General features: G+C 39.3%; 1 protein-coding gene across 1 annotated transcript in view; it reads left to right on the forward strand.

Moving 5' to 3' along the window:
* The window catches only part of LOC120997964 (probable cation-transporting ATPase 13A4), a 119,319-nt gene that overhangs the window by 78,866 nt on the left and 27,390 nt on the right, over window positions 1-13,063 (forward strand). Inside the window, exons 19-24 of the mRNA XM_040428348.1 lie at window positions 1,075-1,238; window positions 1,359-1,484; window positions 2,208-2,287; window positions 5,897-5,939; window positions 6,663-6,772; window positions 11,993-12,089. Coding sequence (XP_040284282.1) covers window positions 1,075-1,238; window positions 1,359-1,484; window positions 2,208-2,287; window positions 5,897-5,939; window positions 6,663-6,772; window positions 11,993-12,089 — 620 coding nt within the window. The remainder of the gene's footprint in view (window positions 1-1,074; window positions 1,239-1,358; window positions 1,485-2,207; window positions 2,288-5,896; window positions 5,940-6,662; window positions 6,773-11,992; window positions 12,090-13,063) is intronic.

The following is a 13,063-nucleotide window of genomic DNA, read 5'->3' on the forward strand; positions in this document are numbered from 1 at the left end:
CCAGCATCCATGCCTTTAAAGTGAGGGGGACAGAGTATCTTAAAACTGGTGGATACTATTGACCATTCATTGACTGTTATGGATGACCGTTGCCATTGACAATTATTGTCACTAACAATTATTAAACTGCCTCAACTAACAACTACTACCTCAATATTGCTCCTACCATTGTCATCGAAAACTACAAGTATTAATGACATTTGCTGCTACTAACAACTAATCCTTTCACAATATTGCTGCTATAAATAACCGCTGTCATCAATTTTGCTGTTATCAATTTTGCTGCTATTAATAACCACCAATTGTACACATTGTTTTTATATTTTTATTATTTTATTGTTTAAACTGTTATTTTAAGTTATTGTTGTTGTGATAATAAATAATAATATTATTGATTACCTATATATCCAGATGAGGAGTGCCTGCTACATTTGAAAAACATATTACACTAATCTGTGAAATCACTATTTAAACAAGAGCACCCATCCTTTGATACCAGGAAAGTGAGCCGCTATATATTCTTTTAATCATTATTTAAATGTTATTTACATTTTTAAGTTACTATATTATTGCATGCTGGCCATGCAAATTAATGTAATGCATGCATGGCCTGGGTCCACAGCAGTTGATCTCTGCCCTGGCTTATAGAGGTAGGGTGACCTCCATATTCTTTATAAGATGCTTGAAGGGGTTGTCCGGGCTTTTAATATTGATGACTTATCCTCAGGATAGGTCATCAATATCAGATCGGCGGGGGTCTGACATGCAGCACCCCTGCCCATCAGCTGTACGAGGAGACGCCGCGCAGTGTGCATGTGCCATCTCCCTTCTGTCTTCCTGCTCACCGCTGCTGTCTATGGCAAAGCAACAGTGAACAGGAAGAGAGAAAGGAGATGGCACGTGTGCACCGTCACATCATACAGCTGATCGACGAGGGTGCTAGGTGTCGGATCCCTGCCGATCTGAGATTGATGACCTACTATACAGATCAGTTCATATTTGGCATAAAAATATATAAAATAAAAGTTATTATTGAGATTTTCTTGAGTTCACAATCCAGTTTTACTTTTACAGGGGACAACTTACAAACCGCCATAACAGTAGCAAGAACATCCGGCTTAATTCCAGCAAACAGCAATGTAATTCTTGTAGAAGCTGAAGAACCAAGTGGAGTGAGTTCAGCAAAGATTTCCTGGCATCCAGTAGAAGGACTTGATCAAAGTTCAGAGGATATGACAGTAAGGTGTTTTTATTTTTCACTTTACGATTTGTTTGTTCCTGTAGCTTCACTGTAAATATTTTTCATATATTGAATGAAATATTTTACAACTTTATATTATTATATATTCACGTTACAGGTGTCTGTTAACATTGACATCGAAGGTAGAACAATTTTAGAGGAGGCCCAGGGGAACTATCATTTTGCTATGAGTGGAAATACTTATCAAGTTGTTTTACATCACTTCCAGAGTTTAATGCCAAAAGTAAGGAGGTTTCGGATATAATATTTGAAGTATAGTAGATTTTGATCAAACACTTGTATTGTTAAAATAAAATGTTTTTTTTTTTACCACATATCTTATTAATGAAATCAGTGAAATAATTTTCATTTTACTAATTGTGACTTCAACCTCTGATAACTTGACAAAGCATATTATTTTCATTTGCACAGTATGTCTCTCAACACTATAGAATATCCGGTAATTATCCTTTAACAAGTTAATAAATGCAGGGTGGGGAACTAGTCAATCTAAAGGCAAATAAAATGTGTATTTTCGGTGCTGTAAATCCATGTTAAAGAACCACTCCCACATAAATTTTTATTGTGTGGGTTAGAAAGATACATAATGTAAATTGTAGTAAAGGGAATCTTTTTACCGGTGGATGTTGTTATGAGTTATCTTATTTGTTCTGCCTTTGGTCCCAGGATAAGCTGGCCATGGTTGATATCTACTATCTCTATCCCCAAGAGGTGTGATCCTGTGCTCTGTGCATGCTCAGAAACAAATTTGCCTAGCACCAACAGAGGTTTGCTCTGCTTATTATTGCACATGGTTGTCCATATACAAGGCTTCCATATGCTCCACTGATCTGTATGGAACCCATAGCAATGAACATGTGAAGCACAGTGAATTAAACAATAGGTCATTTTCTAAAGATATATTTCCTTATAGATTTTAATACAATGTACACGTGTTTTATTGCAGCTTCTGGTGAATGGAGCCATCTTTGCAAGAATGTCACCAGGACAAAAATCCAGTCTGATCGAGGAATTCCAAAAACTAGAGTATGTTTCCTACAGTCTTAAATATAACTGCATTATCCATATGAACCATAGTACTAAATAACATTTTAAATTACCCCCTTAAATTAACCCCTTATCAATATGCGTTATATATGTACAATGCAAGTTGTCTCTTCAAAGTGGAGTGGGAGCCATAGCCACCAGTACCTGCTGTGTAAAACAAATTTGAGAGGGCTCTGTCTAGGAGAGCTATGCTCCCAGGGCCCCGAACGGCTCCCCTGCACAATGATTGAGAGAGACATTCGGTTCCTATGGCAGCCTTGGACCCTCTGAGGGTTCCAAGGCCTGTCACAGCAGTGTTCCTATGGAACATCCATATAAAAAAATATTAAAATATTAAAAATGAAAATATATTAAAAATAAAAATTTAAAAATAAAGATCATAGGTAGTGTTGAGCGAATCAAAGTGCAAAATAGTGGACTTTGATCCGAATTTCAGGAAATATTCAATTTATTAATGTTACTGTGAGATGTTGCGATCAGCGTTGAACGTGGCATCTGAGGGGTTCAATGACGGGTGGTGGGGGACAACTGCCATTCCCCATCATTGCGCCCGCTACATACAGTGGAATGGGATTCGTGATGAAGTAATTTGCAACAAATCAAATTTCTTTGTGAACTTTGCAGCCAAATTGAATTTTTAATAACTTTGCTCATCACACGTTTATAGCATGGTGAACGCTATAATGGGAAAAAAATTGGCCATTTTTTTGTAACTTCATCTCCCAAGAAATTGAATGAGCTCTCAAACAGCTCTGCAGGCTTAAATTAAACACTGTGGGTTTCAGAATATAGTGATGGAAAGAAAAAAAGTAAGTTTTTAGTTTTTTTAAGTATTAAAATAGAAGAAAAATGCTAAGTGTGGTATCACTGTAATCATACTGACCAGGATAATGAAGGTAAGAGATCAGTTTTACTGCATAGGGAAGGGCATAAAAAGGAAACCCATAAAACTATGGTGGAATTGCAGTTATTTTTTTCTAATTCCACCCCATCTTCCTACTAAATCAGTATAGCATGGTGCAATTAGAAAGTACAACTTGTCCTGCAAAAAACAATCCTTTATACAACTATGTGAATGGAAAAATAAAAAGGAAAAGTTATGGCTTCTGGCAGGCAGGGAGTAAAAAACAAAAACTAAACATTTCTCGGTCTTTAAGGGGTTAATATAAGACTTCTGTTAGTGAACTTATGATAAATAAGGAGCCACGGTGTTAGTTTGCGAGGTGGATATATTTTGCCGGTATTTACAGTATAAGTATCCATTAATAAGCTACATTATGTGATTAGTCTGAGCTAATGCAGTTCCAGAAAAAAAAATCACATTAACTGTGGAATAAACAGAATAGTTATATGTGACCTCTTTTTCATTTTTCAGCTGCAGATTCAAAGATTTACTGCATCCTCTTTGGCAAACGGCTTTATCAATTAACAAAACTGATCCAGCAATTTGCTAAGGAGACCTGTCACTTATTCCCTTTAAAGTGACCATCTGAATGAAATAAAAAAATTCACATCAACTGGGGAACAGAGAGAGCTCTAATTTGGTGCCCTCCTATCCATCTTTTCAGCTGCATATCCACCAATTCCTGGATTTCTCTTCTGCCATTCAAGATGACCACCCTGCTTCTCAGACTACCTGATGGACATTATGCATTTCATAGTCCAAGATCCTTCCTGCTTTTCCAGCCCTGCTCTTTGATTGGCCGACACTTTTCATATGAACAGTTATGGCCAATTCGAGAGCAGCAGGAAGTATCCTGGTCTACCACATACACAGTATAGTCTGTGAAGCAGTGTGGCCATGTTGGATGGCAGAAGAGAAATCCAGGAAATGGTGGATATATAGCTGAAAAGATGGAAAGAAGGGCACCAAATAAGAGCTCTGTTTGTTCCCCGGTTGATTTGATTTTTTTTTTACTTGATCCAGATGGTCACTTTAAAGGGAGCCTGTCACCAGTTTTATAGTGTCCTAACTAAGGGCAATATAAACAAGTGACAAGTCGTCTTAGCAAAATGCTGGATCAGTTTTGTTAATTGATGAAGTGGTTTTGCCAAAATCTTTTATTGAATAGCTCCAGCACATGCCGATGAGTCCAGAATATCTATGATCTCTTGGGTTTCCCCAGCCACCTGCTGCTGATTCAGTTACAAAGCCGTGAGCTCATGAATATGGGGACTCATTGGCATGTGCTGGAGATGTTAGGATTAAAAATTGAGGGCAGCAGAAAATTGGTGTCAGATTCCCTTTAACCTCTTCACCACTGTGACGTACCTGTGTGTCACAGCGGCTGAAGGAATGTATGGAGCGGAATGCTATGCTGAGCCCACTCCATACACGGTGGGGGGTGGGGGGGTGGGGGGCGGCTGTATAATACAGGAAATCCTGATGTTACTGTCTCCTCCTCCCTGTACCGATGGATTTACATACAGGGCGGGAAATCAGAACGGGGGGCCCAACAGGGGAACGTAGAAGCCCATCAGAAAAAAAAAAAATTGATATCACATGTCATCAATATGCCCTACACTGCCAAGTACTTATACGGTAATGTCAGGACTGGTGAAAGGTCCTCTTTAAGCTCATGTATATAGTATACATACAGGAGTTCCATTAATGTATATTTATAAATGCGAACAATTAAAAAAACACTTTGTAAATGCAATTTTTGTGTTGAATTCAGCAAACTCTAACTCATTCTAACCAAAATTTCTTATGACTATATGTGACTATATGGAATTTGAACTTAACACACTAAGAACATTACTATGGGGGGGGGGGTTCACTCGGCCCTGCTTATGCATGAGGTACAGCTTCAGTGTAAAGCAAGGATTAGAAAACTCCAGCACTCCAGGTGTTCTGAAACTACAACTCCCAGAATCCTCCGTTCACTTCTATAGGTATGAGAACAGCCAAGCAAGTGTGCATGCTGGGAGTTGTAGTTTCACAGCAGCTGGAGTGCCGAAGGTTGCTGACCCCTGGTGTATAGCACATGAGGACAGAACAGCAGCCAGAGCCCTTAATGAGGCAGCAGATGTATTTCAGGCTAGGGCAGACTCCCAGTGAAAATCTAGCCAACCTGGACGCACTGATCACAGTTCCTTGATATAGGAGAGATGCAGAGCAGGGTGGCCACGCATCTAAACTTTAAAGGGAATGTTAATTTACATATGTATCAAATCAGGGTTTTTTTACACAATAAAAGCACACAGAGCTATGGGGACTGGGTATTGCGGATGTGCTAGCGGCCATCTAGCAACCCATATCCTCAGCTCTATACAGAAAATCCTGGTGACAGGTTCCCTTTAAGCTTTTAAAGAGTCACTGTACTTTGAGACAATTACATTTAATTTAATAGAGAATGGTGTAAATAGCAAATTTCTAAATCATTTCATTTAGAAAATCTACCTGCATCCACCAGAAACAAAAAGCTGTAAAGTCATGGCCACTAGGGCTCTCACTTGCACCTACACTAATTTGCAGTCCACTGCCTGTTGTCAATAAATCTGTCCCTAGTAATAAAGACACAGAAGACGGCTCAAAATAAGTGATGTGCAGCATGGTATACACTAATTTTGTTTTTCCTTCAATAGTTACTATGTGTGCATGTGTGGTGATGGAGCCAACGATTGTGGAGTAAGTAAAATTTATATTTTCCCTGATTGTTAGTGTAAAATGAGTGCTATACTCAGCAGTCCGATGGAGAGTTAACGGGGCCTTAGTCATACATGTACACTACCCCTCCATTCACACAGGGGTATCTCCATTCTCATGATGGGTTCCAGTGTTCGGATTCCCAGTGCTCATACATTTATTACAAGCATCTCATCTGAGCTTACGTACATGGTTGTTGCTGCAGTTTTGCTGTTATGATCTAATGAGAACACAGCACTTTTCCTAACATGCACTGTTTGAAACTGATGTCACTGGGTGAACAATAAAGGGATAGGGCATGCTACTTTGTAAAAAGACCAATGTTAATAACAAATTTCCCTGGCATACAATGCACGATAAATATTAAAGAGTTAAAAATTCTAGTGCACCTTTTTGGGGACTTCTATGCGCCAGAAAATGAGCTGGTGTAGAATTCAGCTGTAATATGTAAAAGGCACACATTTTGGCACAAAATGGCACTTGCACTTAAATTTTTAATTTTTGTTTGCCAGAAAACTGGCATTCAAGAATGATACAATCCCCCAAAATGTCCTGAAACTCACTGTAACATATTGTATGATTTTTTTTTTTAACATCCTGTCTACCGCATTACAACATCTGGCTGAAAATATGAAAAACAACCAGGGAACATGAAAGCCGCAAAATAACAAAGCTTTTAAACAGCATATAATTCTTTCTTCCTAGGCGCTAAAAGTGGCCCATGCTGGTATATCTCTTTCTGAGCAAGAAGCATCTGTTGCCTCTCCATTCACATCACATACTCCTAACATAGGATGTATTCCACAATTGATCAAGTAGGTCAAAGCTTCATTTTATGTTTTAAATAATATGGCATAAGCTAACAAATATGGAATAAGCTAACAAAACTGTACTGTTCCTTTATTACCTTCACTCTATCTATCTATCTATCTATCTATCTATCTATCTATCTATCTATCTATCTATCTATCGCGGATTATTTACTAATTTCACAAAATTGCCTTGTGCTCAGGCTCAAAATGTACCAGAGCAGATAGGCTTGGTTGCTTCTAGATCTGTGCAAACAACTCCTTTATGGCAGGTTTTCCCCTACATGGCCGACACACAAAACCACAGCCGTGTGCAATATCTGCAGGGTTAAAATAAGCCATGGGCATTCAAACACAAACATAGGTACCAGGGCTCTATTCCAGCACATGAGGCAGAGTCACCGGATCCTGTGGACAAAAATAGAACAGGCCAGTATTCTCAGTCAGAACAAATCTGTCCTCCTTCTCCTGGTCTTCTCTATGGAGTTCAGATCCAAGTTTGAAATGGGTTTTTCAGCTTAAAAATCAAATACCGAAGTCTTGTGAGACTTCGGGAAAAACTCACTTCGCCTGATCGGAGTCTACACATTTTAATGCTGTATCGAGACGAATCTCCATACACCATTAAACCGAAGTTTTGAGCGAAGCGACTTTGGATCTAGGATCTGAAGCTTGCTTTGCTCATCCCTAATAATGACAGCTGTATCCTTGCTGTCAATCAATATGATTATTACTGGATAGCCATGCTTTCAGAATTTTGCTATCAGAGCAAAATGAGGGAATGTTTTCCTGTTGTCGAAAGGGATACCGTACATTGTATACACAGCTTGTTGCAAGTTTTGTCGAGAAGACGCCTGCCATCCACACGTATGAGCCCCCTCTCCATCCCCCGCAAAATAACCAACCTCCCTCCTTCTCCACTACAACAAGCAACAGAATCCGCAGGAACCAGTTCACTAACACTAGGGTGGAGAATTTTTTTTCATGTGCTGCACCAGGCTGATTCAAATCAGCAAATGGAGTACTGTCTGAGCACTCAGGTTCATTTCTACCTTGATTCTGGCCTTTGTTCAGCACATACCATGTTCCCAGACCCCTGACCCCATTGACTTCTGGGCAGTTGCTTAGAACAGTGTCCGGAACTGGCCCAGTATGCCTATGCTCTCTCTGTACTGTCTTCAGCCTCCAATGTAATTTCAGAGAGGGTTTTCAGTGAGGCATCCTGACACCCAGGTGGACAAAGTTGTTCTCCAACAGTGTAGAAAACACCACTTTTGTCAAAATGAACGAGGCATAGATTTGTAAAGTTTATTTTACACACCTCCAGCTGAGGCTGATAAATGGATCCATCCTTGCTAACACTTCCCTATCATGCCACTGCTAGTGTTGCCCTACCATCATGTTCTGTAATGTATGGATGCCTGTTTACCATCATATTTTGTACCATATGGCTGCTGCCATTGCCACCGCTAAAAGAGATTATTTTTAGTGGCTAGTTCAGAACAAGCCACTGTTTCTTCTGACAATTAACACTTGTGTGTGTATAAAATAAGAGCAGGCACCCTGCCTATGTTAAGGCATAATTTTTAGACGTTTAGTCCCAACAAGCCACTTTTTTTTACGATAACACCATGTGTGTTTAAACACCATTTGCCACAGATAAGGGACAATTTTAGGAAGCTTTTTAATATGAAAAAGTATAAAACATGCAGCCATGAAGTGTATTTTTAACAAAACTCTTTGTTAACATCATCAACCATGCGTTTAACTACCTGTATATATGTCAGTGTCACTCTGACATTATTTGTTATTGCTGTCACTGCATTCAGAGATGAAATATTATAAAAAGGAGCAAAGAAAGAAAATAATGAAAAGATAAAAAAAGAGTCCTAGGAGACCTGATTGTCATATACCAATTTTCAGACCAATGATTCGCGTACAGTCAATTCAGACACAAATCAAAATATTTGAAAAATGAAAAAAAAAATTGATGAATCGGATATATATATATATACACACATTCAGGTCCATAAATATTGGGACATCGACACAATTCTAACATTTTTGGCTCTATACACCACCACAATGGATTTGAAATGAAACAAACAAGATGTCCTTTAACTGCAGACTGTCAGCTTTAATTTGAGGGTATTTACATCCAATCAGGTGAACGGTGTAGGAATTAAAACAGTTTGCATATGTGCCTCCCACTTGTTAAGGGACCAAAAGTAACAGACAAATTCGCTTCTCAACTGTTCCATGGCCAGGTGTGTGTTATTCCCTCATTATCCCAATTAAAATGAGCAGATAAAAGGTCCAGAGTTCATTTCAAGTGTGCTTTTTGCATTTGGAATATGTTGCTGTCAACACTCAAGATGAGATCCAAAGAGCTGTCACTATCAGTGACAAGCCATCATTAGGCTGAAAAAACACAACAAACCCATCAGAGAGACACATTCATTTCTATGGGGCTGTTCACATGAGCGGTAATTTTCACGCATCACTTGTACGTTGCGTGAAAATTGCAGCATGCTCTATATTCAGCGTTTTTCACGCAACGCAGGCCCCATAGAAGTGAATGGGGTTGTATAAAAATCGCAAACATCCGCAAGCAAGTGCGGAAGCGGTGCGATTTTCACGCACGGTTGCTAGGAGACAATCGGGATGGAGACCCGATCATTATTATTTTCCCTTATAACATGGTTATAAAGGAAAATAATAGCATTCTGAATACAGAATGCATAGTAAACTAGCACTGGAGGGGTTAAAAAAATAAATAAAATTTAACTCACCTTAGTCCACTTGATCGCGTAGCCCGGCATCTGCTTCTGTCTCCTTTGCTGAACAGGACCTGTGGTGAGCATTAATTACAGGTAAAGGACCTTTGGTGACGTCATGATCTTTTACCATGGTGATGGATCATGTGATGACCGGAGTGACGTCACCACAGGTCCTTTACCTGTAATTAATGCTCACCACAGGTCTTGTTCAGCAAAGGAGACAGAAGGAAAAGCCGGGCAGCGCGATCAAGTGGACTAAGTTGACTTAAATTATTATTATTATTTTTTTAACCCCTCCAGCGCTAGTTTACTATGCATTCTGTATTCAGAATGCTATTATTTTCCCTTATAACTATGTTATAAGGGGAAATAATACAATCTACAGAACACCGATCCCAAGCCCGAACTTCTGTGAAGAAGTTCGGGTTTGGGTACCAAACATGCACGATTTTTCTCACGCGAGTGCAAAACGCATTACAATGTTTTGCACTCGCGCGGAAAAATCGCAACGCACCCGCACATTTTCCCGCAACGCCCGTGTGAACCCAGCCTTAAAGTAATGATGGCCACTCGTTTTTCTTTACTTAGCTGCTTTTTTCTTGCCATAATACAAATTCTAACAGTCTATTCAGTAGGACTATCAGCTGTGTATCCACCTGACTTCTCCTCAACGCAACTGATGGTCCCAACCCCATTTATAAGGCAAGAAATCCCACTTATTAAACCTGACAGGGCACACCTGTGAAGTGAAAACCATTTCAGGGGACTACCTCTTGAAGCTCATCAAGAGAATGCCAAGAGTGTGCAAAGCAGTAATCAAAGCAAAAGGTGGCTACTTTGAGTGGCCATAGAGGGCTTATATTTTTTGCAGGACAAGCTGTCATTCCATTTAACATATGTAAAATGAGGAAGAGGGGTGATCTGAATATTTTTATTTTTTTTTCTAACTTATTTTAGTCAACTTCCTCCCTCAGGGTAGGTGGAACTTGCAAACATTAGATCAATTATACCATAGACTGCAATGGTTTGCAGGGCTCAAAATAAACGTTACCATGATAGGCTCTAGCTGCCATAGTCACCGAAAAGGTCACACTTGTCTGAATAACCTGTTCAATCAGTGCTTTGGGTTATTGCGGTTTTGTGGATACCTAATAAGTATGTGATTTTGTTTTTACGCAATGTGATGTATGTATTTATGTATGTATGTATGTATTTAATGCAAAATAATCACTTTTATTTTCTTTCTTTCTGAAAGTTTTTGTATCTTTTTTAGATTTTTTATTAGTATTTTAATTCCATTAAGAAATTAGTAATTGCAACTTTATTTTTTACTTGTATAGCATGTTTCTGCGGTCTAATATATTATGCTCTTTGTTTCTATGGCACAGGCTGCTCTTAAAAAAACACTTGTTTGCCCTAGCAGCAACCTTACTGAATAGACTGTCCTGGGGTGTGTTCATTAATCCCGGTATCTATGATCAGGTCACTGGGAAACCCATTGACCAGATTGCAGGTGGAATACCCTTTGATTTTACTACACTTAAAGGCCATGTCAATCAAATTATCTGCTGGGATCTGAGCTTCCTCCAATCACGGCTGCTCTAAGAACCAGAGCCGTTGGTAACAGATTGTTTTTTAGATCAGGAGTACTGACTGAAGAACTCTGCTCCTTTTATTTTAGCAATGCTGTAGACTAGTGGTGTGCCTATCATACAGGCAGACTACACGACTGCTATGAGCACGTGGAGAGGGGGGTTCAGTTATGAACTGATTCTCCTGTTCCCAAAATAGATTAACTGCATTTCCAGCCGTCACTAGGAGTAGATTATTTACAGCTTTCATTCAAGTCAATAGTAACTGTATGCATTCCTATGTATTAAGCTTACCCTAGTTGCCGGGTGTAGGGCAGAAAGTTTTGTTATATACTGTGTGAAGGAAATGAATTAATGCCAGTTGTCTGGTGTAAATACATTGAGCGATATGGTGTTCAGAATGAGCACCATATTTATTAAGCACTTGTTCTACTTTTCCTGACACTACTCTTTCCAATTACTCAATAAAAAAAATGACAATTCGTCAGAAATTTGAGGAGCTGTATTCTATGTGCCCTGGAAGGGTTTGACACATGCATACTTGAAAACTGGGTTGAGCAGCGGAGCCATACTATGTTTTGCCATGGGGCCCTATGAAATCTGTGTACGCCTCTGCTGAAGGTTAATCCTTTAATTAGTATATCATTTCGAAACTATTCTAGATACGAAAAAATAACAGCTAAAATGTTTTCATAGATAAACATCTACTTGTCCCAAAACAACGCCTAGTCAGAATATAAATCCTATCCTGGGATCTTTCTTTGTATGTGGAATTAGAGATTAGTGTATGTATGTGGAATTAGATTATTGATTGCTCAGTGTCATGATTTACTGACTCATTTTTTTCTGTTTAGGGAAGGACGAGCGGCCTTGATCACCTCTTTCTGTGTTTTCAAGTACATGACACTTTATGCGATGATCCAATTTGTTTGTCTACTTCTACTATATTGGGTAAAGTCATGTATTAATAATCAATGGATTGTCAGCACAGATATAATATAAAACCTTTGGATGTCAATGTAAAATCTATACCAAGGCCCCAACGATCATGTACTATTTATTTTACTGGTGTCTTCCTATGTGTTAGGGTACTTTCACATTAGCGGCAGGGGAGTCCGGCAGGCTGTTCCGGCGGGTGAACAGCCTTTTGGATCCGTCCTTTAGCTAGTTCACATATGCCCCCATTATTGACTATAATGGGGGCGGGGGCGGAGTTCTGGCGGCAGCACAGCAGAGCACGGCGAGAGGCAGCCGGACTAAAAGTACGACATGCAGTACTTTTAGTCCGGCTGCCTCTCGCCGTGCGCTGCCGTGCTGCCACCGGAACTCCACTTCCGCCCCCATTATAGTCAATGGGGATGGAGCGGCAGTCCGGGGGCACGCGTGAACTAGCGGCAGGACGGATCCGACAGGCTGTTCACCCACCAGAATAGCCTGCCGGACTCCCCTGCCGCTATTGTGAAACTGGCCTTAGAAGGGCATTTCAGTCCCCACAAGTGCCAGGGTTTTTCTGTAACCTAATAAAATAAGCTTTAATATTATTTATAAAACATATCTATTAAAAGGGGTTCTCCGGGAATTAAGAAAATACTTAAATATTACTCTGTTATAAATGTATTCTCAAATACCTTTTATTAGTTATAATGGCTCGTTTTGTGTGGGGATCAATTATCGGGGGAAATAAACATAGTACAGTGGCCATTTTATTTCCCTGATGATTGCTCCCCAGACAAAACAAGCCATTATAACTAATGGAATGTATTTGGGAGTATATTTATAATAAAGCAATATTTAAGACTTTTCATTTTCTTAATTCCCAGAGAATCCCTTTAAGTAATACTTTTTATGCCTGAATAGGCTACCCTATAAAATGAAAGAAATATATTTGAATTGAGTTTAAAACATTGTTTACATGCTCTGGTCTA

This window comes from Bufo bufo, chromosome 4 (genome assembly GCF_905171765.1).
Source record: "Bufo bufo chromosome 4, aBufBuf1.1, whole genome shotgun sequence".
Classification (NCBI taxonomy): domain Eukaryota; kingdom Metazoa; phylum Chordata; class Amphibia; order Anura; family Bufonidae; genus Bufo; species Bufo bufo.